Source organism: Mucor mucedo (genome assembly GCF_025094135.1).
Source record: "Mucor mucedo strain NRRL 3635 chromosome Unknown EV154scaffold_6, whole genome shotgun sequence".
Classification (NCBI taxonomy): domain Eukaryota; kingdom Fungi; phylum Mucoromycota; class Mucoromycetes; order Mucorales; family Mucoraceae; genus Mucor; species Mucor mucedo.
Window position 1 is genome coordinate 145,684 of NW_026252290.1, and position 20,619 is coordinate 166,302.

General features: G+C 38.3%; 8 protein-coding genes across 8 annotated transcripts; 4 read left to right on the plus strand and 4 right to left on the minus strand.

The window, feature by feature from the left end:
* Positions 1 to 4,234: 4,234 nt before the first annotated feature.
* EV154DRAFT_492746 (uncharacterized protein) lies at positions 4,235 to 4,707 on the minus strand. The gene has a single exon (XM_051599710.1). The coding sequence runs from the start codon at positions 4,586 to 4,588 to the stop codon at positions 4,259 to 4,261; it is 330 nt and encodes a 109-aa protein (XP_051462643.1). The 5' UTR covers positions 4,589 to 4,707; the 3' UTR covers positions 4,235 to 4,258.
* EV154DRAFT_492748 (uncharacterized protein) lies at positions 4,566 to 5,472 on the minus strand (the record flags this gene model as incomplete). Its single annotated transcript, XM_051599711.1, has 2 exons — positions 4,566 to 4,614; positions 4,686 to 5,472. The coding sequence occupies one exon, from the start codon at positions 5,467 to 5,469 to the stop codon at positions 4,693 to 4,695; it is 777 nt and encodes a 258-aa protein (XP_051462644.1). The 3' UTR covers positions 4,566 to 4,614; positions 4,686 to 4,692.
* A 59-nt stretch (positions 5,473 to 5,531) lies between these two features.
* On the minus strand, positions 5,532 to 6,523 carry EV154DRAFT_492751 (uncharacterized protein). The gene is made up of 5 exons (XM_051599712.1): positions 6,210 to 6,523; positions 6,029 to 6,154; positions 5,836 to 5,994; positions 5,698 to 5,796; positions 5,532 to 5,627 (listed from the first exon to the last, which is right to left on the minus strand). The coding sequence occupies exons 1-4, from the start codon at positions 6,384 to 6,386 to the stop codon at positions 5,698 to 5,700; spliced, it is 561 nt and encodes a 186-aa protein (XP_051462645.1). The 5' UTR covers positions 6,387 to 6,523; the 3' UTR covers positions 5,532 to 5,627.
* A 1,550-nt stretch (positions 6,524 to 8,073) lies between these two features.
* Positions 8,074 to 9,284, plus strand: EV154DRAFT_492756 (3-hydroxyacyl-CoA dehydrogenase). Its single transcript, XM_051599713.1, has 5 exons — positions 8,074 to 8,123; positions 8,194 to 8,220; positions 8,274 to 8,418; positions 8,475 to 8,953; positions 9,022 to 9,284. The coding sequence occupies exons 1-5, from the start codon at positions 8,091 to 8,093 to the stop codon at positions 9,253 to 9,255; spliced, it is 918 nt and encodes a 305-aa protein (XP_051462646.1). The 5' UTR covers positions 8,074 to 8,090; the 3' UTR covers positions 9,256 to 9,284.
* EV154DRAFT_492758 (armadillo-type protein) lies at positions 9,285 to 12,412 on the plus strand. Its single transcript, XM_051599714.1, has 6 exons — positions 9,285 to 9,485; positions 9,556 to 10,273; positions 10,329 to 10,704; positions 10,764 to 11,282; positions 11,362 to 11,747; positions 11,827 to 12,412. Exons 1-6 carry the CDS (start codon positions 9,427 to 9,429, stop codon positions 12,301 to 12,303), a joined length of 2,535 nt encoding a protein of 844 aa, XP_051462647.1. The 5' UTR covers positions 9,285 to 9,426; the 3' UTR covers positions 12,304 to 12,412.
* A 498-nt stretch (positions 12,413 to 12,910) lies between these two features.
* On the plus strand, positions 12,911 to 13,485 carry EV154DRAFT_476601 (uncharacterized protein; the record flags this gene model as incomplete). The annotated part of the gene is made up of 3 exons (XM_051598046.1): positions 12,911 to 12,996; positions 13,017 to 13,210; positions 13,247 to 13,485. 3 exons carry the CDS (start codon positions 12,911 to 12,913, stop codon positions 13,483 to 13,485), a joined length of 519 nt encoding a protein of 172 aa, XP_051462648.1.
* Positions 13,486 to 14,583: 1,098 nt separating this feature from the next.
* EV154DRAFT_492762 (Alg9-like mannosyltransferase family-domain-containing protein) lies at positions 14,584 to 16,494 on the plus strand. Its single transcript, XM_051599715.1, has 3 exons — positions 14,584 to 15,168; positions 15,222 to 15,514; positions 15,570 to 16,494. The coding sequence occupies exons 1-3, from the start codon at positions 14,785 to 14,787 to the stop codon at positions 16,396 to 16,398; spliced, it is 1,506 nt and encodes a 501-aa protein (XP_051462649.1). The 5' UTR covers positions 14,584 to 14,784; the 3' UTR covers positions 16,399 to 16,494.
* EV154DRAFT_492764 (glycosyl transferase family 41-domain-containing protein) lies at positions 16,494 to 20,580 on the minus strand. The gene is made up of 2 exons (XM_051599716.1): positions 20,481 to 20,580; positions 16,494 to 20,420 (listed from the first exon to the last, which is right to left on the minus strand). Exon 2 carries the CDS (start codon positions 20,379 to 20,381, stop codon positions 16,584 to 16,586), a length of 3,798 nt encoding a protein of 1,265 aa, XP_051462650.1. The 5' UTR covers positions 20,382 to 20,420; positions 20,481 to 20,580; the 3' UTR covers positions 16,494 to 16,583.
* Between the last annotated feature and the right edge of the window lie 39 nt (positions 20,581 to 20,619).

Sequence of the window (20,619 nt, forward strand, 5' to 3'; positions counted from 1 at the left end):
ACACCCACTTACATTTACATACACGTCACTTTTTTTTTAGGACCACGTGACTTTTTTTGGTTCCTGTTCAAATGTGCATGAAATAGACAGATAACATTCTGAGTGGCCTGAGTCTTAGTCTATGAAATTCCAATGCAGAATCAACAACTGATTACACCAGTACAATTACATAGCTTGCATTTATGTGTACATTTTTAATTCCAAATTCTTGTATTTACCACATTAAATATTCTCCAGTAAAAAAAAAAGCATGTAGCACATTACCTCTATGCTCGTTAGAATTAATATATGTCTACATATTAAAAGCTAATGTCGAGCTAAAGATGTGGACCTGACGTTTTTTTTTTTAAATATATATATATAACTTTAGTTTAGATATGGTAATCAAGATAAGCTGCTCGAGATATTTATGCATACATACAATATTAATTACATCCGTAAGTATGACAGACAGCACATAGAAGTTAATGTCTATTCAGATGTGCACCCTATTAAATGAAATAGCACAAAAAATAAATAGAAAAAAAAAAGACGCACAGTGTAACACCATCCACTTTCACAGTTTAATTATGATTTCTGCTTGGTCAATTGACGTGCTGGGTAGTCAACATGGACCCTTATTATTCCCGTCAGGTTTCTATCCGCAGTCATCAATATTCCAAGATTTTTTTTTTTAATTCTCATGCCAGATTAGGTAGTAGATGATCTTGCATCCTTCTTTGTTACACACAGCAAAAGTTAGAATGACTTTGACTAAATGGCTCTGGCATAATCACTTTGCTACTTTCTCAAAATTATCGCGGATGCTTTTCTTTACATGCTGTACGGCAAAGGGATTTCAGTTCAAGGTTCATTTCCTAGTAGCTGACTGACTCTAGTTTATTTTCATGCTGATCATCGGTCAAGTCGTTTTTTTAAGAAAAACAAGGCACGATATGACCCCACCCCCATTATTTTTTTGTCCTATACACCTGTTCACCCAGAATACTGTTTTGGTCACGGGCAGAGACACACAGCTTATCTCATAAACGTAGCATACAACAGCCACAGTGACTTTTTTTTGTTACTATCACATGAAATAATTTTGCATGAATCAAAAAGTCCCCGTCACGAAAGGGTCTTGTGATTTCTTAGCCAAAAAATTTTTTTGAAGGGGGAAACATAAAGGTATAAAAAGGGCTCATTTCCAGGTTGAATATTTTTTTTTCTTCTGTAAAAAAAATCATTCTCTGATGACAGCATTCAATCTGCTATGTGACCGATCCCCACACCAGGTCGCAGTCGACGGTTAGGTTTTTTTTTCAAGTCGCCTCATTGAGTGTTCCCGACCCCTTGAGCAACGATTTGGTTTTTAATATTAATGAAAATGAAAAATAATAATAATAATTTTAGTTGAAGATTCACCCTGATTGTACATCACGCATCACGACGTGTGACTTTCATTGGATCTTGAAAAGCATTTTTTTGTTTGCTTGTTCACTTTGTTTTTATAGCCTCAACAATGCCTAAATGCAGTTTGACTTGCCGTCAACATATAATTCAAAATTACAACAACCTCAGATTGCTTGTTTTTATGAATAGTACAACTTTCCTTCAAGAAGCGACGGGGAAAGCGCGTTTAAAAAGGCAATAAATAGCCTTTCGCGCAAATCCGTCCCAGAAACTTTTCTTTCAATGCTTTCAAACCTCAAGCTGAAGCCAAGTTCGCTCCAAAAACCGCCAGTTAAAGTCATTAGCTGAACGTTTTTCAAAAGAGGAGTATAAGGTTTTACAGAACTTTGCTTTTCATATTTTTTTATGAGAGAACTTACCGACTACACCTTATTTTAAAGGCACTTGACGATTACTATTTAAATACTTTTTGGGAAAAGAAAATCTGATGCCGTCGAGCTAAAAAGTAGAAAGAAAGCAGCGACAGGTGTAGAGGAAGAGGTCGATGAAGAAAGAGAGAAAGGGAAAAAAAAAGAGATAGCAATAAAGAAAGTCTTTTGTTTTTTTAGTTGCTTACTTATTAGACAAAAGCTCTTGGCTTGCATGGAGATCAATGCAGTAAATGTTGTTGAGTTGGAAATCAACAGGCTCATTTTGGATCACGTATTACCTACTTTTTAAGCTCATGTACAGTGTATTTTTGGATCACTTTTTACCTATTTGTTAGGCTTCATGTTCAGTGTAATTTCTGGCTCACTTAAGTATTACCTGGAATCTTAGTAATGAATTGTTCTTTAATATCACTGTATGACTAGAATCTAATGGAAAGTGGTATGTGATAGTGCGAATTTGGGTTACGTTTCAAGCTTTATGCTTTTATGTAAGACAATGTGGGTAAGTGAGAGTCTGATCAAAGGGTAATAATGTCGAGAAACAAAGGCTTAAAATAATGCGGATTAATTGGGCGCCAAATACAAAGTGATCATCTTCTAGTTTACTCCAAACCATTGGAAATTGTCACTAGGCTAACTCCCAAAATACAGAGAAAGAACTCGTGGGGTCTCACATACCATAATATAAACATAACCTGGCAATAATTAAACAAATGAAAAGACCATTTAGAATTTTGTAAAGGTGTATTGCGAATACTGTGAAGCTGTAGTGCAGTAAAACCGATCATTTATGGTCGTGGAAACATGGTAAGCTTAACAAATTGTGTGGCAAAAGCGGTATTCACTGGCTAATTTTAAATAAAGTCTTATAAAGTCGATGAGACACAAATAAAGGATCTTTATTAATTTGATAAAAAGCGAAGAAGGATCTTAATTGACCGGGATAGCTTCTTTGTAATTATTGCGGATGCTTTATATAGTGTGTACTGAACGATCTCGAGATGAACGTCATCAATACAATTAATCATATTTGTACTGATTATAATCTCTGTTTAAGAGAGAAGACTATCAAGTGTTTGTATCATCTCAAATACGACACCTTGGTTGCAACGGATTTAATTTTGTAGACCTTGGAATTATTAGGGTCTTCATAGCAAAACGCTTCATTTAAAAAATGCTTTAGTTGTGCATCTGTTTTTTAAAGAAAATTAAAAGGTTGAAAATCAAAAGTAAGTCATTCTTTTTAACGTACTCAACGTACGTAATTCAAATCTCTTTCTTTTTCCGACTTCTTCTGAATGTATAGCGATCACCAAGAATTTGTTGTTTCAAAACAACAATTGCTTCCTTTGGGGAGGTATTGTAGCACATCTCGACATTGCCCCACTTTTCAATACGTTCTTTGCATTTTTGGATACTCTCGTTCGTGTGTCCCTCATAAAAATACATGCAGAGGGCAGCATCCCTTATAATTTTTATTCAAAAATAAGACGGATGGAATAAGACGAAATGAACAAAAGAGAGATAAATTTATTAATTATTATTAAATGAGTATACCCTTACACGTACCCGTACCCATGACTGTGTTTACCCATACCCGTACCTGTACCCACCCGTAATGCTCCCAACACCTTAACTGTAACTACGCCACGCGGTAATTCCACAACGGTTAAAGTGAATCAATTTGTTTAATTTGCAATAGAACAACTCATCGTCAGAAATCAAAACAGTACAATATTAGTAAGTAAAGTCACTTAAATGCTAACAAAAACCTTATTTATTATTGTATTTCAGTGATAGATCTTCTTCTGGATCCTCGAGTAATTGATCTTGTAACTAAATCAGTATTAGGTGAGAATAGCAATCGATATACACATGCAAAGACAGAAATTCTGAGTAGAGAATCCTACCACGTTCTCTATTTGCCTCAGTCATCAGCTCAGGTTGAATAATTTGCAATTATCTTGGGGATTGAAAGGGATGTTACTGAAGAGTCGATGAAAAGATCGATTGATTTTTGCCTACAAGTAAATCATATATATAATATAGAGCCAATTCTTGCTCTTCTTTGCACCGATAAGATCTCATTGTCTGTAAAGAATCTTTTATCAACCAATCTAGATAATCCTCAATGGCAACAGCTACGTGATATTTAGTGGGCTGAAAAGTGCTTTTTCATTTTTAAAAATAATTTCGTCGAAGATGAACAATATTTTGATCCTCTAGTGGCACTTACTTGGTACCTTGCTAGTAATAGCAAAGAACAGAATCGGAACTCAGGAGAGTTGTGCAATATAAAAAGGATCAATTATTTCATAGCAGCAGTCTATTTTTACCTCGAATAAAGATATACTTTTATCTTATTACTTTTCTATTGTAATATTTTGTCCAATACCACATGTAGAGACAAATTTTTAAAAAATAGATATTTTTATTCAAGTACTGCTTTTCTTATTTTTATATTTGGAGAATTGGGCTCGAAGACTTTCTGAGCTTTTATATCCAAATAACAATCCCTCCTTCAATCCTTGAGAAAGGCATGATTTCCAGTCCATTCTTTTTCCATTTTCAGCTCTTTCATTTTTGAATTTATTAACAAACTCCATTGCTTCTTTATGCATATCTCTTGATGGAGCGGTAATAGGTATAGTTGTAAGTATGTTTTCATCAGCTATCATATCATCATAAATTCGCTTCTTTTGGTTAACTTGTGTAATTTTTTCTTGTATTTGTTGACTGATGGTTTCCGGATAACGTTGTCCCATATCAGTGGATCGGGAGCATGAGTATTCTAATAAATCTTTAGTATTACGAGACACTTATTTATCAGATCATGCAACGGTTACTGTAAAAGATGCATACTTGTTTGTCAAGTGTAATTGGCAATAGAACATAATAGTTTTAATGATGAGTCAGCCTTTCTGGTGATACTTTGTTTCCCGCCTTGGGTTAAATGGATACTACTCGTTAGAATTGTATCAAGCGGTTGTACCTTGTTTTGAAGAGTAGTCATCATATTTTTGTAGTCATGAAGTTGGGTGTCACACATATTTTTAAGCTCTTCTAAGAGCGAAATGTCTTTATAGTACATTTTTTGGAAAGATTTTTCTGCAATCTCATACAATAAAACGAGAGTTGGATCCTCACTTCTTGGTAATAGGGTGATTGTGCTTGCTTGGTAAGTTAAAAACATTCCAAAAGCAACCAAGGGATGGAGTGATTCTTCTACGTTTATATATCCTTCAATAGTTTCCTTGCTAAGAATTAAGCACTCGGCAGCCCAAAGATCGCAGGGGATCGTAACACAAAACGGTAAGCGTTTGTTTTTTTGAAATTTTTCTTTAAGTGATTCAGTTATTGTACCAGTACATACTATCAGAATTACAGGGTCAATATCATATCGAATACTAGCTTGAAGGCAATAGCTCATTGCTCTCTTTATAAATTTTCTATCAACAGTCTTTTGAAATTCAACAATGAGAGGGCGTTGTTCATTATCAATTACATCAGGAGTTAAGACCAAATCAGAACGCGTACCATTAGCCCATTCAGTCTCGTCTACGCGATAAATTCCAGCTTCAACATTAAAGATTGATGATACTATTGAGTCTATGACTTGACGACGACTAGCGACTGCTTTGCTCATGCGATCAGTGGGAAGATCGAGAGAAGTATCTAGCAACACCATTTCTTTTTCTGAAATTTGAAGGAAGTTGGCTTATAATCGAATCACTATGACCATTGAAGGTTTTCCCACATCTGGGAGAAAGACAACGGTATCTTATTGACATAAGATAAAAGCAGCTATAAGAACATATTAGATTGATCACTTTATTGATAAATTATTGATAAATTATTTATATTGTTTTTTTTTTTACCTTTGGAGATCAACAATTCTTCTAGCGTGAGGTAGCTTGTTGTATCCTTTTGTTTCGATCTTTAAATCACAAGTAGGGCAGCAAAGACCTGCAAGCTTTTCGTCAATCAAAAGATGAGGAATCCATAAAAAAACTCGAGGTTGGTAAATATCTTCGATCTTCTTATTGTTTTTATGGATGAAGTAACACATCATCGGCTCGATCCAGAAAGTCCCTCTTTCGTATTCAGAGGGATACTCTTCAGCAGATAATCTGGCTTGAATCTTTTCAAAGCAAGATGCCAAATAACTTTCCTCGAGGAAGAATGTCGGTTATGAGGTCTTCAACCTCGTTTTCTTCGACTTCCTCTGTTTCAACTGAATCAACATGGTCGTCGAGTAAAATGTCCTGTTCAGTTTCTTCAATATTTATACGATCAACAGCAGCTTCAGTATTCGTATTTAAATCCTCGGCCTAAATTAAAACAAAAACATTAGTTCAGGAATAACTTCATGCCGAGATTTATTACTGTTACTTGTTCTTCGACAGCAGGTGGTAATGTACCTGAATCTGACGAAGTGGGTTGCGGATTAGCCTTGGCGCGAAGAAGGTTGAAGGAATTTCTAATAGACTGCTGTTTAGGGTCAAAGTCTCTGGTAGCTAAAAATCTTCCAGTTGAACCAGCTTTACTTTTGTCGTTTGTCATAGAGATATATGTTAAGCACTACAAAGAAGAAAAAAGCTTTTTTCTCTCTTCTCTCAGAAATGGCAAAAACTAGAAAATCTGAAGTTAGATTTTAAAGACCGGTGTTAAATCAGAGTTTTATTGGATAATATTGTCCAATCACACTTCTATTTAACACCGGAGTTTCCCCCAGGCTTGTCAGCCCCGCCTTTTAAGACAAAAATGTAAAAAGTTGAGCTTTAAATATTTATTTTTTGTAAACCGTACCCGTACCTGTACCCGTACCCGTACCCGTACCCATACGGCTAAATCAAGAGGAAAACCTATTATTAGAAGATTTATCATCATATTGAAGGGCACAGATAGGTGTCCTATTGCATGCGTATGTTGTCGTATTTGCCGCCTAAATAAATCGAATACGATTACTATTTGATCTGTCTTGAGTTATATTATACTTCAGGTATTATAACAGACACAGTACTAGTTCCCATAATCTTCTACTAAATGAGTAATCAAGTAATGCAATCATCGCACATATTGCTGAAATGATAAACGATTTCTCTCATCTCTTTTTCCTTAGGGTAAATTAACGTATACGTTAGATGGTCCATTGAATTACCAAAGTATCAATGGTAGTATGACACGTAGTATCCTTTCAAAATCAATCTCTAGAATAGCCCCAAGGGATGCAAATCGTTCTTGCCAAGAGACTTTTCTTTTTTTCATATTAAGGGAAGGGTTTAATAGTGTAAGCTGTACTCATACCAGCTTACTCTTTTCTCGAAACATGATTATCTCAAAATTTGGTAAAATATCCTTCATAATGCTAAATGAGCCTCAAGATTAATTTTATGGCTGTTATTAAAAGAGCTATTTGATGATTTATATGCTAGTACGTAAATTGCTCTTTCATTTCCAGCCAGCTTGGGAAAATAACTGCCTTTTATGTTGCAAGCCCATTCTTGGTAGTTGCTTGAAACACTTTTGGTCCGGTACCGTATGTATTAATTGTGATGCCACCCTTTGTCTCTGGTTAATTGCCATAAAACTTGCTTACAACATGTTACATTGCTAATTCCAACCTGGCTTGAGCAATATAAGTCTCATTTGATTGCTATACAAGCAACAGACTCATTTGACCATTTGATCATTGGTTTATTACGCGGTACCAGCTCGGCTATGTCGTGGAAATAAAGACGGATGATTTACAAGATATAAAAACTATGAAAACGCGGGCTTATTTTGGTTTTAAAAGAAGTCTACGTAGCCTCAAAAAATGTATTCTTTAAATATTAATTCTCGATTTTAAGACCTGGTCTAAGCGTTCCCTTTGTCTGACTATCCTATTGATCTATTGGCTACAGCAATTAACGCACGGTCGATCGAGTTGGATTTTATTTGCGCTTTTTGTTGTCGACCCATTTCGACATCCGCACTACACGATATCCCAGACAAAAAGTACGTAGCGCATGCGTATGCATCTAAAATGCATCCAGCCATGTAATGTCGATTCCTTTTTTTAAAAAAAAATTATGTCAATTAAACGACATGTGTTTTTGGTGTTACGGGAGAAGGAAGTCTATTCGTAGAATATGTGAAGTTGGGATCAAGAGCAGTAATTCCCACGAGCACGTGAGAACTGTCATTGTCGTTCAAAAAAAAAGAAAGAAAAGGCTGAAGTTTTAGGCCTTTTTTTATTTTCCTATTATTTCTCGTTACCAAATAATGAACACCATTAAAGTTTTAAGTAGTCTCAAGGTAAAGCACTTGATAAAAAAAAAAAAAAAAAAAGACAAGGAATGATGTATTAATAGAACAAAATTTTTAGGGGCAGGTTAGGGGTATGTCCTCAGCTGTAAGTGAATGATAAAAAGTTTCATGTGCACAGAATAACTAAACTTATTTTAGGTAGGCAATGTTAAACGTGTTGGCGTAATCGGTTCAGGTCAAATGGGTCTTGGCATTGCGTATGTTGCAGCTAATGTCACTCGTCTTCCTGTTGTCTTGATGGATGTCAGCCAAGCTCAAACTGACAAGGGAATGGTCTTCATGGGTAAAAAGAAACCATGACAAAACAAAGATAAAACCTTTTAACAACGTTATGTGTAGACAAGCTTTTACAAAAGGACGTCGCCAAAAACAAAATCACGGCAGAGCATGCTAAATTGACTAGAGAATTAGTATCTACCACCAATTCTATGTCTGGTTTAAGCGATGTTGATTTTGTTATTGAAGCAGCCTCTGAAAATTTGAACATCAAGTCTGCCATTTTCCGTGATTTGGATGCTATTTGCAAACCTTCCAGTATTTTGGCCACCAACACCAGCTCCATCAGTATCACCAAGATTGCTGCTGTTACCAAGAGAGCCGAACAAGTGATTGGTATGCATTTTATGAACCCTGTTCCAGTCATGAAGTTAGTAGAGATTATTCCTGGATTAGCTACAAGTGCTGATGTGCTTCAAGAGACCCGTGATTTAGCGGCTGCTATGGGAAAGACAACCACTGTTGTTCAAGATATCCCTGGGTTTGTCGCTAATCGACTTTTGATGCCCTATATCAATGAAGCAGTCATGCTTTTAGAATGCGTAAAAAAATCACAATTTATATATCATGCTATTTCTGTTACTGATTTTTTTTTTTTTTTTTTAATTAGGGCGCTGCTTCTGCCGAAGATATTGATACTACGATGAAATTAGGTACCAATATGCCAATGGGACCTTTGACGTTAGCCGATTTTATTGGTTTAGATACTTGTCTTGCTATTATGAAGGTGCTTCATGAGAACACCGGTGATTCCAAGTACCGTCCCAGCGTTTTACTTCAGAAATACGTTGATGCCGGATGGATGGGCAAGAAGAGCGGAAAGGGAATATACACTTATAAATAATAAAATAAAGTTTAGATGTAGACATAAACAACCCCTTTTCATCCTCCCTCTTTTTTATTTTTTTATTTATTTATTTTTTCCCACTTTCTTCATCTCTTTTCTATATAAATATATATATATATATATACAACATCTATCCCAAATATCGTCTTCTCCTCTCTTTTTCTCTTTATGCAACACAACACTACTAAAGACCGACATTCTTCTAGCGCTTTCCCTTCTTCGTCAAGGTAAAGATAAATAATAAAAAAAGAAAACGGGGTCGAAGAATAAGGACTCAAAGTGTGTATATTATTTTAGAGATTTAGATGTAGTTTTAGAAGAAACAGATTCTAATGAGGGATACAGCTATCTTGACAGTATATTAGATAATAATTATTTACCACAAAAGTCATCTTCTTATTTAAGCGGTAATCAGCAAGTACGTCGTTCTCGAGCTGGTACTATGCCATCTTTAGCCTACATGGAACAACCGACCATTATACCACAAACTGCTTTTTTAAATAACAGACATCGTTCCGGTTCATTAACACTTCCAGCACCTGCTAATTTACAAATGTCAACCATGTATAACACTTGGGGGCAAGAGCCTATCTCTCCTTCCACTGAACAGCTGTTACAAGGTGATGATGATTTCTCGATTGCCCGCACGCTAAGATCTATTGGATTGGATGAAGAAAATGACGATAAACCTAGAATCAATGCAAGAAGTCGATCTTATTCAGTGAATAACACTGTCATGTATCAGCAGCAACCACCAGACTCAAGGTCCCGAATCAATAACTCTTTTCATACTCCTCCTCCATCCTTAGATAATCAACCGTCGGTTGGGAATCGACCAAGAGCTTCAAGTATGGGTCGCATGGATTATACACGATTAACTCCTCCTGGGTTGTCTTCTTTATGGAAAATGCAACTCGGTACCCTTCACGATGAAGAATATGATACCTCGTTATCTTTAGGAGATTCTGAACTGTTAGCAAATATGATATCCATCGATAATATTTCACTCACTGAGGTAAAGAAAACTTTTACATCATTTTACTGTCCCATCTAACTCACCCTGTACTTAGAATAACAACAACAGAAATAGCTTCGTACCACCTGTAATTAATAACTCAAATAATCAACAACAACAGCAAAATTCGGTCACTTCACGTTCATTGTGGATTGGCAATATTGATGCATCCATCACAGTGGATGGTCTGACTCGATTATTTTCTACTTATGGCCCTATTGAAAGTGTTAGGCTATTAATGGAAAAGGAATGTGCATTTATTAATTTCTATCACTTGGAAGATGCCGTACATGCAAAGGATGATGTCTTGAGTAATCACGGAGGTCGTATTGGTACCTGTATTGTGCGTATTGGATACGGCAGAGCTGAGACATTGACTGTTACAACTCCTATTGAGATACCCGTTGTCTCACAACCTACCAGAGCTCTTTGTAAGTACTTTTATGATTTTCATATATGGTTTGTCTAACTTTCTTTTTTTTCGATTAAGGGCTGGGAAATATGCCTGCCAATACAACGCAAGCTACTCTAGAACGAGTGTTTTCGTTATTTGGAGCTATTGAATCTATCCGAGTTTTATCACACAAGAATTGTGCATTTATCAATTATGATACAGTTGAAAGTGCCTCAGATGCGCGTGATGCACTTTTACAGAATGACACAAGAGTACAGGACCTTTGGGGTGTCAGGATCGGTTTCGCCAAAGTACCACTCTTAAACAAGGCAACGTCCAAGCAGGCATTAAACGATGAGACACACATTAATATGGAATTGTGGACCATTATGAAACAGTTAGGAGCGCCAGAAAATACAATTGAACTGGTAAAATCACTCCAGTCCTCTTCTTATTTTGAGTCTATTCCTCCCGTGCCAGAATATGGAGTTCATAGAAGACATGACGCTGCTAATTTGAGAGATATCAGAAAGAGATTAGATGCTACTACCGATATTGCCGAGTCTGATTCCATTGCGCTCGATTGTATGGACGAATTAGCAGAGATATGTAGCGGTAAGAGTTTTTGTATATAAAAAAAAAAAGGAAGCAGGAATGAGCAACTAAACATCTCTTTAATTCATTAAATGGGTAGATTATATCGGAAACACAGTTGTACAAAGATTGTTCGAGAAGTGTTCTGAAGATATGAAGACAATGATGCTAAAGTCGGTTGCACCACATTTAGCAGCTATGGGAGTTCATAAAAACGGTACATGGGCAGCACAAAAGATCATTGACTCTTTAAAATTACCTCATCAAATTCAAATTGTATGTACTCATATTCAACCCTTTATACCACCTTTACTATTGGATCAGTTTGGCAACTACGTAGTCCAATGTTGTTTAAGAATGCATGGTGATACACAGTTCATCATGAATGCCATTGTAGAAAAATTTGTACATATTGCTCAAGGTAGATTTGGAGCAAGGGCCATGCGTGGTATTTTAGAAGGAACATTAATTACTTCTGCACAACAAGTACGTCATTTTACCAAATAACTGAACTACACACGCCCCCCTTTATTTGTAACTAACGACTCCCTTTCCCCTCCATTAGCTCTTTATTGCTGCAGCCTTATTACAAAACTCGGTTTCTCTTTCAATTCATGCAAACGGAGCTCTATTAATTTCTTGGTTTATAGAATCTTCTCAAATCGAGAACCGATATTCGCTTTTAGCAGCTCGTCTCGCACCTCATCTGACCCAAATTGCTACGCATAAATTGGGTACGCAAATCCTTTTAAAATTAATCAACCAAGACTTAGATCTGAAGGCGAGAGCCTGTCTTTTAGAGGCCTTGGAAAACGGAGACACGATGCGTGAAATACTTTCAGATCAAGCACGTGGGCTGGCATTTGCCATCAAGGTGATATCGAGCGAAAGTTTGGGCTCCGATGAGAAATCAAAGCTGCGTGAAATCGCTCACCCCATCTTGACCCAACTTCAAGGCACAGGCTTTAAAAAGGCTCTCGTAGAATTCGTTGCTGTTGAAGAGCAAGTCGCTATTACTGCTGTTATCAATGATTATTTCTAAAAAAAAAAAAATCCCATTTACATATACATACACACACACACTTACTCACTCATTCACTTGACAAATAAATTAAAAAAAAAAAAAAAAAAATGCATTTATTAGACTCCCCAAAAAGATTTTTAATGGGAAATCATACTATGCATTGCATAAATGTGATTTCTGTTTATCAAATAAAGAAAATTAATTAAACCATTTAAATAAAGTTGTTGCTGTAAATCTAATGAGACTACGCTTTACTGTAGTGACAATTTCCTGGAAAAAAAAAAATGCGTTGCGATATCATTTTCTTTATTATTGGGAGCGCTAAAAATAAAATAAAATAAGAAATGCAACCAGCCAAGACAAAAAGCCAGGCTATTTCAAAGTTTGAGACAAACCTGTTTGTAAATAAAGTATTTCCCCTAAATATTTACGTCATTGATGAGCAGTAGATTCGAGTACAATATTTAACTTAAAATTAAGACGATTTCAAGAAGAGGGCTTCACAGTACCTAAGGCTGCCAAACAATGGGGGCAATCCTCAATGTAGCACATATAAGTTCTTAGACGGATTCAATGCCGGAAATGAACCAATAATTCCTGGCAGTGCCTTAAAAATTCAAAGAAGATGCGAAAGACATTGTATCCCGAGCACACCGCTTTTCAGATCGAGTTGCTTGATGCCAACCCTCCTCTTGTTCTTAGAGAGGCACGGTAAAAAGTTGTGCGAAAAGTTTATCGGCCTTGAAATATCTCTATAAACATACTGCAGATAAATGCTGTATTACATCAAACCAAGAAACAAAGTATACTATGAAACGCGATGATCCAAGAACTATCGAGCTTCGTTTCATCATTGTATCTCAGTGGAAAACCGCAGGTGTCAATTTTAGTAAAAACTGTGTCTTTGTTGATAAAGTTGGGTTTAGTAAGGAGTTGTGCCTGGTCAAAAAGGGATAACTAGCATTGGTACAAGCTTGGTACAGCTCGGCGAGAGTAAACACTCCAAAAGGCGTGAGCGTTAGCATCGTTGGTTGTATCTCTTCTTTTGGCGCCATTTATTTTTCGAGAGTCGAAACTTTACAGCAAAGCGACGCAGCTCAAATAGAAACAGAATTTTCTCCACCATCTTCCACTAAAAACCAAAGCTGGATCAGCTTAGTCGAAGTCTTGACATTTAAGTCATTCATCAGACTGATTTAATTTTTTTTTCTTTTAAATTTTTTTAAACGTTGCAGAGGCCTGTTCCTGCACTCAAATGCCCTCATTGAGTTTGCTGTTCATCCAGCGGTTTTTTGGCATTCATATATTGTTACTTTATTGTTGAAGGGTGATGTATCTACGATCATGTTTTGTAAGCACTCATTATCACTAGTTCTAAATATTAGAACGTTGTTTCTACTTCGTTGTTTTATCTTATATTATATTTTACCTAACAAGCTGCTCCAAATCGGAAATGTCTAGACTACCATATATTTTACAACCGTATTTTTAGAATCGCGCAATTGATTTCGCGTTGTCCAGCCAAAGACAGTGTTTACACCTACGTCCTTTTGAATTTTTCTACGTCTCTTTTAGAGCCACTTTTGCAGAGAAATTATATGACTTACCACAATCTTATTCAAGACTAGCAGGCCAGTCTGATCACAACCCTTTACAGTGTAAACGCTGCTATTTGCAGTCCACCCTATCGATTGAGCGTCAAAAACCAATCTAGAAGATCACCATCCTATAGTAACGACTAGCTGTAGCCGTAATAGTGCAAGAATAGCAATGAATCTTTTTTTTCTAAAAAAGAGATCTAATAGTTTAGTGTTTCCTGAAAAAACAATAGTCATTACAAGCTAACCTTTTTACCATATAAATTACTTTCATTTGAGAAGTATTTTAAAGGAAAAGAAAAAGGGGGAAAAACATGTGAATGAGCTCTGTTTGTAAAATGATAAACAAGAGCTGACTTATGTCAGGATGATTCAATTGTCTATTTAATCATCCATATGTTTGAGCCTCTGCATATAATAGAAGAAAAATTTTATATCCCACCCAATCTTAAATACAAGCAATTCGGAACTTGTTAATTGTCTATCAGCATTTCAGTAACAGCATGTATCAATAGTGAAGTATGATATAGATGTCAATTGAAGACTAAGGTCGCATGATAATTTTGACCTTAAAAACACGTGATTTGAAAAAGCACGTAGAAAGAAAGATATTCTCCAGCCCCTCTCCCCCCCCCCCCAACTCTGGAAGAGTTGGTTGCAATTTTTAAAAGAACATTGCTCCTATAAGCTTGATTATATTGGATTGTTTCAGAGATACTTGCTGAATCCACAAGTATCATTTTTTTTTTTTTTAATTTCTAATGGTCACTGTATCCCTCCTGAACAAGCAGCCTGTATACTTTGCATGATTTGACGTGACTACATTATTCACGTTTTTTATTGACTTAACGACACCCACACATTTTTTGTTGCTCCTTTTTCTTTGCTAATAAGAGAGAGAATGACACTAGCGATCCAACAACGATCGACCCCATCGTCCCAATTATTTATATTTGGACTTTGTCTATGCTTCCGGTTTTTCAATGCGTACCTGACACGAACATACGACAATCCAGATGAGTACTGGCAAGGCCAAGAAGTAGCGCATCACATGGTATTCGGGTATGGTTACTTAACTTGGGAATGGCGAGAAAAGATTCGAAGTTTTGCGCATCCCATGACACTAGGCCTTATTTACAAGTTGATTCAAATGGCTGGATTAGAGCATACCCAATTACTGGTGGCTGCACCGCGTTATTTTCAAGCCACCTTGGCGGCCTGGGCTGATATGTGCACCTTTACCTTGGCCAAAAAGATCTTTGGCAACAGCATTGCCCTACCCATGGTAAAGAAAAAAACAAAAAAAAAACAAAACTGTCTAACATTTATTGTATTCAGCTTTTTACTACTTTATGTTCTTGGTTTAATTTTTTAATGGCAGCTCGTACGCTATCCAATAGTATGGAAATGGTATTTACCATTGTTGCATTAAATTATTGGCCTTTACCTGGCGTAGTGAATTTCGGAGAGAGGAGTTGGTTAAAGCGTTATCGAATTTCTTTGGTATTGGCCTCCATTGCTTGTGTGATGAGACCCACCAATGGATTGATCTGGTTATTTCTAGGCCTGGACCTTATCCGTGCTGCCAAAAACAATCGAATCAAGGTGATTTTTAATGCAGGCATTACATGGTAAAAAAAGAAAAAAAAATTAAAATACTCTAAAAACTCAAAACACAAAATATAGTTCTTTGATTCTATTGGCGAATGCCGTCTTGGATACACGTCTTTACAACACTAGTTGGGACTTTGATCAACTTATTTTCACACCCTTCTTATTTTTCAAGGTCAATGTAGTCAATAACATTTCCTTGTTTTACGGTGTGCATACCTGGCATTGGTACCTCTCTCAGGGTATTCCCGTCATCTTTACTACCTTCTTACCTCTTCTGGCCTACGGATCCTGGTGTATCTACAACGACAAAATTGTCTACCCACGATGCAAATCCTTGCTGTATCTAAGCCTTTGGGTGATCATCATCTACAGTCTTTTACCACACAAGGAATTCCGATTTTTATTCCCACTTGTACCCATTTTATTAATGGTGGCAGCCTTTGGACTTCAACGTACCGGTACACGTTGGCGTAAACGTATCTTATGCTTCCTGGTACTGACACAAATGCCTTTGGCCTTGTACCTTTCACTTTGGCATCAACGCGGTGTGATGGATGTGATGCTTTGGCTACGTACACAACCTGTGAAGTCCCTCGGTGTATTGATGCCCTGTCATTCCACGCCATGGGCCTCTGTACTGCATCAGGATCTTCCCATGTGGTTTCTGACATGTGAACCACCTTTAAACGAGACCAGCGTGGATGAAGCAGATATGTTCTACAAGGATCCTGTGGCGTATCTGGATCGATTAAACGATTGGCCGAGTCATCTTGTGATGTTTGAACAGTTGCATTTGGACGAGTATTTGGAAGCCAAAGGGTACAAGGAGTGCAAGCGGTTTTTCAATAGCCATTTTCACGATGATGCTAGGAGAAAAGGAGACGTACTTGTGATGTGTTAGTAACTTAGAATATACACACCCTCCATTTTAAATCTCATCTATACATATACACACAAGCAAACACACATAATAAAGCGGACCCGATCAATCAATTTTTTTTTTTTTAAAAAAAGAAAAATAAAAATATAGAGGGTTGGTGTAGAGTGGTGTAAAGTGGTGTAGAAAAAAAATATATATAATAAATCCTAGAGATCATCTGGATCAATAACCCAAATACAACCGGATTTTTCCATTCCAACACGATCTTCAAATTCTTCCGTTGTGACCCAACGTTTCCATGCTTCTGTATACCCTCTTTCCAGATTTCTTGTCCATCGTTGCGTATCGAACAATCGACTTTGATCCCGTGATAGAAACAAGCGTTTCCTTAAATCCATCAGAGTCCCATGACCGCGTCGACTGGGCGTACCATGTATGGATGTATGGTACGTGTAAGTGAGACTATGAGCCAACTCCACAGCACGATCCAAGTATTGTTTTTCATTCATCACGACCATTTCATCGCCAAACCCCGTAGCCATGGCGATACTAGCACCCACGCGTGAACACATCTTGTGGATATATTTGGGATACGTGACAATGGGTGTACCGGACCATAGGATATCCGCCGCGGTTGTATGTGCATTGCATTCGGGAGTATCCAGAAAGATATCGGCCACGCGACCACGATGAATATGAACGTGTTTGGGTGCAACATCGGTAAATACGACACGCTGTGCCACTTGAGGTCCAGCCCAGTCCACAGCGCAACGTTTCAAATGCTGTTCTCCCGCCGGCGGGAAACGCAATAGCCACAAGATAGAATTGGGCACACGTTCCAGTACGCGCAACCATAAACGAAAGGTACCCGGTTCTAATTTATACAGTTGATTAAAATTGGCAAAGATGATGACATTGTCAGGTAAATGCGGGAAGACTTGACGTCGCATAGTCCAACGCTTTTCTTCTTCGGCCAGCCAGGCGGATTCTTTGGTGTCACAGAGCGTATCCTGATGCTCGCGAAAGCCCTGTTTATGATCATTGACGAAATAGGAGTGGGGCATGTAGATGAATTTCTCGGTATAGACGAAATCATCGGTCAGTTCTTCCGGATCCAGATCGCCTTCGAAATCCGAGGGATGTGTGATACCACGTTGCCGCCAGATCTCTCCACTGACCATATTGGGTGGACAGACAATGGGATCTGCAATAATCCAATCACACCACCCGCCACCCAACGTACCTGCAAAACCCATAAACGAACATTGCACAGGACACGGTCTTGCCGCGAAAATCTCGTTTCGTGCTCCCTTAGTGTATCCGTTTAAATTCACCAGAATATGGATCCCATCCTCCACAATCTTCTCCACCACTTGTGCATTGCTCCAGCTTGAAACGTTGTAAAAATGCTCCGATTCCGCTTCGATCTTTTGTCGGTAGGGTGATCCATCACTGACTGTGGTCGCATAGCAATAGACATCAAATTGGGTCTTATCATGAAATCCAAATACCGATTGCATCAGATGGGATAACGGGTGATTGTTAAAATCAGAAGAGACATAGCCTAATTTCAGTCGTTGTGTAGGAGGTGGAGGGGGTGGGTACACATGAGAGGGTAACCAAGGTGAATTCAACGCGGTATGTGAGATACGTAAGGCGTTACGATGTGAGATCAGTCTTATTTGTCTTGCAGATAGCGGATAAGTGAATGTATGAAAGGGTAGGACGGTAGGTACAGGTGGAGTCGTTAAGGAAGCCGGAATCAAGGGCCGCTTGTACCTTTGAGCCAATTCCGGTGTGACCACCAGTCTTGCATGTAACATGTTTGCTTGAATGGTGTTACCATAAGTCTGGATGTACCAAGCATGTTGTAAACGGCGCATGAATCTTTCCATCCATCGAATGAGCCAGCCTCCTTCATTGCGTTTAACATGACTGATCAAGCCAAAACAATTTAAACGCGATTTCCACACCGAGGCATTCTCATGCCATTGTAACATGTGTTCTACCAGATACTCTCCTACAGTCTTACCTTGCGAGACGGAGGGACTTTTTAATACACCCGCACCCCACATGGCACCTTCATTTAATTGTTTCTCGACAATCTCCACAACACGACCAATCCAACCTGATTTTTGAAACTCGCCCGTCGCAGCGAAATAATTTCCAAATTGATCCACACTGGCTTCATCACCCACCGCACCCCGTCCACGCCAATCACATACACCGCTTAGGGAATTCACTAATCCACATACAGCATCCACAAAATTCGGGTTGACTTCCACGGCACGTCGATACCATTGTACCGAATCCTGCACACGACCCAAATCCTTAATGGCGTTTCCCAAATTCGCCAACGCCACATCAAACCGAGGGTTGTATTCTACTGCCTTCTCGTACATATTGACAGCTTCATTTAGATGGCCCATATCTTTTAAGAGTGAGCCCAAATTGGTGTAGAGATGAGGGTGACGTGGATCCAATTGTAATCCGTACATATAATACTTCATGGCCAACATGGTGCCGGTGAATTGATGTGTGCCCAATGTCAATGCGGAGGAAGCGACTGAGACAGAGATGTTACTGAGGATGATACCCAGATTATTGGCTGTGGAAGGGCTGGGTTGTAAAGCCAGGCTGAGATAATACAGGGGCAAGAGTGTGGATAAAGTGGGTGTACCCGCTGTCGAAGCAGCTAACGTCAAAGCCGCCGTGGTTGGGGTCATCATGTCCTGATACAATTTAGCCAAGGTTAATAAGAGTGTGGAAGTCGTTTGGTTAGTTTGCTGTACGGTTTCGGCGGTAGTGGTGGTCAGACCGGGCAGGACCCCCTCGGTGTTAGGAAACAAGATATGAAGGATACCTGCTGCTTGTTCGGGCAATAACAAGACCAAAGTGTCTCTATTTTCGGCAGCGGAAGGAGGAAGGGGGGTAGGTAAAGGAGAACAAGCAAAGATCAAGAGGTCCCAAATGGAATTCAATCGAATTCCACCAAAGGCTAATTCTAAACCCTTTTCATACTCCTTTTGAGCACCTAGAATATCCCCCAATGCATATTTTAGATTGCCTTTCGCATAAAACAGGTTTAAGAGACGAGGCAATTGATGAATCTGAAGATGCTGTGTCGGTTTTTTCGAAAAGAAGAAGAGTTCGACGAATTCACACACGGACAGAGCTTCCTTGTATCGCGCACTGGTAGAACAACAGAGTACGCCGACCAAGTTCTCAACGGCGTCCCAATAACCCGGTCTTAATTGTACGGCCTGATACCACCAACGTTCCGCCTCGGTTGTCTTTCCAATACTCTTCAAAGTGGTTCCAATGTTGCTCATGGCCTCCACATAATTAGCGTCGTATTTCAGAATCAAGTGATTGTAGCGTAAGGATTGCTGGTAGTCCTGGAAGGAATAATACACACATGCCAACAATAACAAGGTCGGTAAATCGGTCGGTGCAATGGCGTGTAATTTATGCAGCAGGTCTAATAAAAATGGGTTTTGCGGTGACATGGAGTAGATCGTATGGGCAAATTTCAAGAGGTTTTCTCGCCATGTATCGTGATTGCTACAAGGTTGAATCATGGTTAATGAACTGTTCGTATTACTACTGCTGACGGCTGCTGCTGCTGCTGCTGCTGCAATTGAAGTGGCTTCCATGAGACCGGCCGTGGTCTCTGTGTTCATGGAGGGTTTGCGAACAGCAGGATGGGCGGTGGCCATATTCTCTTGTCCTGTAGTGGAAAGATAGCGTCGCTTTGGATCATAGTAGTGATTCACCCAGCCATTTTCGAAATAGTAACTGGATAGAGTGGGGGATTGCGGTGGTACCATAATAGAAGGTAGACCATGATGTTGTCGTATCTGCTGCTGTTGTTGCTGTTGTTGCTGCTGCTGCTGCTGCTGTTGGTGGTGGTAGTGTTGTTGTTGCTGTTGTATTTGGTGATGCAAATTCTGTTGTTGATGCAGCTGTTGTATGAATAAATGGTGTTGGTGGTTCTGTGTCATTTGTTGAAAGAATGCAAATGCGGCTGGATCATCCTATAACTGTGTTAGTTTTATATTTGTGATTAGCCTTTCTTTTCTTCCTTATGAGAGTATGCTTACGGTTGATGAATGAAGTGTTGATTTTGTCATGAATATGTGTGTGGGGGGTATATATACTTTTTTTTTGAAATGATGCTGATGAAGAAAGTTAAAAAGAAAGGAAATAAAGAAAATGTTTTAGTCTAAAAAAAAAAAGCGT

What these genes read in the sequence shown, in the direction of transcription:
- EV154DRAFT_492746 (XM_051599710.1), bottom strand. Translation starts at nt 4,588, where the DNA reads ATGGGACAACGTTATCCGGAAACCATCAGTCAACAAATACAAGAAAAA.
- EV154DRAFT_492751 (XM_051599712.1), bottom strand. Translation starts at nt 6,386, where the DNA reads ATGACAAACGACAAAAGTAAAGCTGGTTCAACTGGAAGATTTTTAGCT. An exon ending in CTGTCGAAGAACAAGTAACA is followed by an intron (nt 6,155 to 6,209) that starts GTAATAAATCTC and finishes GTTTTAATTTAG; the next exon opens with GCCGAGGATTTAAATACGAA. An exon ending in AGGAAGTCGAAGAAAACGAG is followed by an intron (nt 5,995 to 6,028) that starts GTTGAAGACCTC and finishes TTCTTCCTCGAG; the next exon opens with GAAAGTTATTTGGCATCTTG.
- EV154DRAFT_492756 (XM_051599713.1), top strand. Translation starts at nt 8,091, where the DNA reads ATGAACACCATTAAAGTTTTAAGTAGTCTCAAG. An exon ending in AAGTTTTAAGTAGTCTCAAG is followed by an intron (nt 8,124 to 8,193) that starts GTAAAGCACTTG and finishes CAAAATTTTTAG; the next exon opens with GGGCAGGTTAGGGGTATGTC. An exon ending in TTAGGGGTATGTCCTCAGCT is followed by an intron (nt 8,221 to 8,273) that starts GTAAGTGAATGA and finishes AACTTATTTTAG; the next exon opens with GTAGGCAATGTTAAACGTGT.
- EV154DRAFT_492758 (XM_051599714.1), top strand. Translation starts at nt 9,427, where the DNA reads ATGCAACACAACACTACTAAAGACCGACATTCTTCTAGCGCTTTCCCT. An exon ending in ATTAGCAGAGATATGTAGCG is followed by an intron (nt 11,283 to 11,361) that starts GTAAGAGTTTTT and finishes TTAAATGGGTAG; the next exon opens with ATTATATCGGAAACACAGTT. An exon ending in TAATTACTTCTGCACAACAA is followed by an intron (nt 11,748 to 11,826) that starts GTACGTCATTTT and finishes CCCCTCCATTAG; the next exon opens with CTCTTTATTGCTGCAGCCTT.
- EV154DRAFT_492762 (XM_051599715.1), top strand. Translation starts at nt 14,785, where the DNA reads ATGACACTAGCGATCCAACAACGATCGACCCCATCGTCCCAATTATTT. An exon ending in ACAGCATTGCCCTACCCATG is followed by an intron (nt 15,169 to 15,221) that starts GTAAAGAAAAAA and finishes TATTGTATTCAG; the next exon opens with CTTTTTACTACTTTATGTTC. An exon ending in TTTAATGCAGGCATTACATG is followed by an intron (nt 15,515 to 15,569) that starts GTAAAAAAAGAA and finishes CACAAAATATAG; the next exon opens with TTCTTTGATTCTATTGGCGA.
- EV154DRAFT_492764 (XM_051599716.1), bottom strand. Translation starts at nt 20,381, where the DNA reads ATGACACAGAACCACCAACACCATTTATTCATACAACAGCTGCATCAA.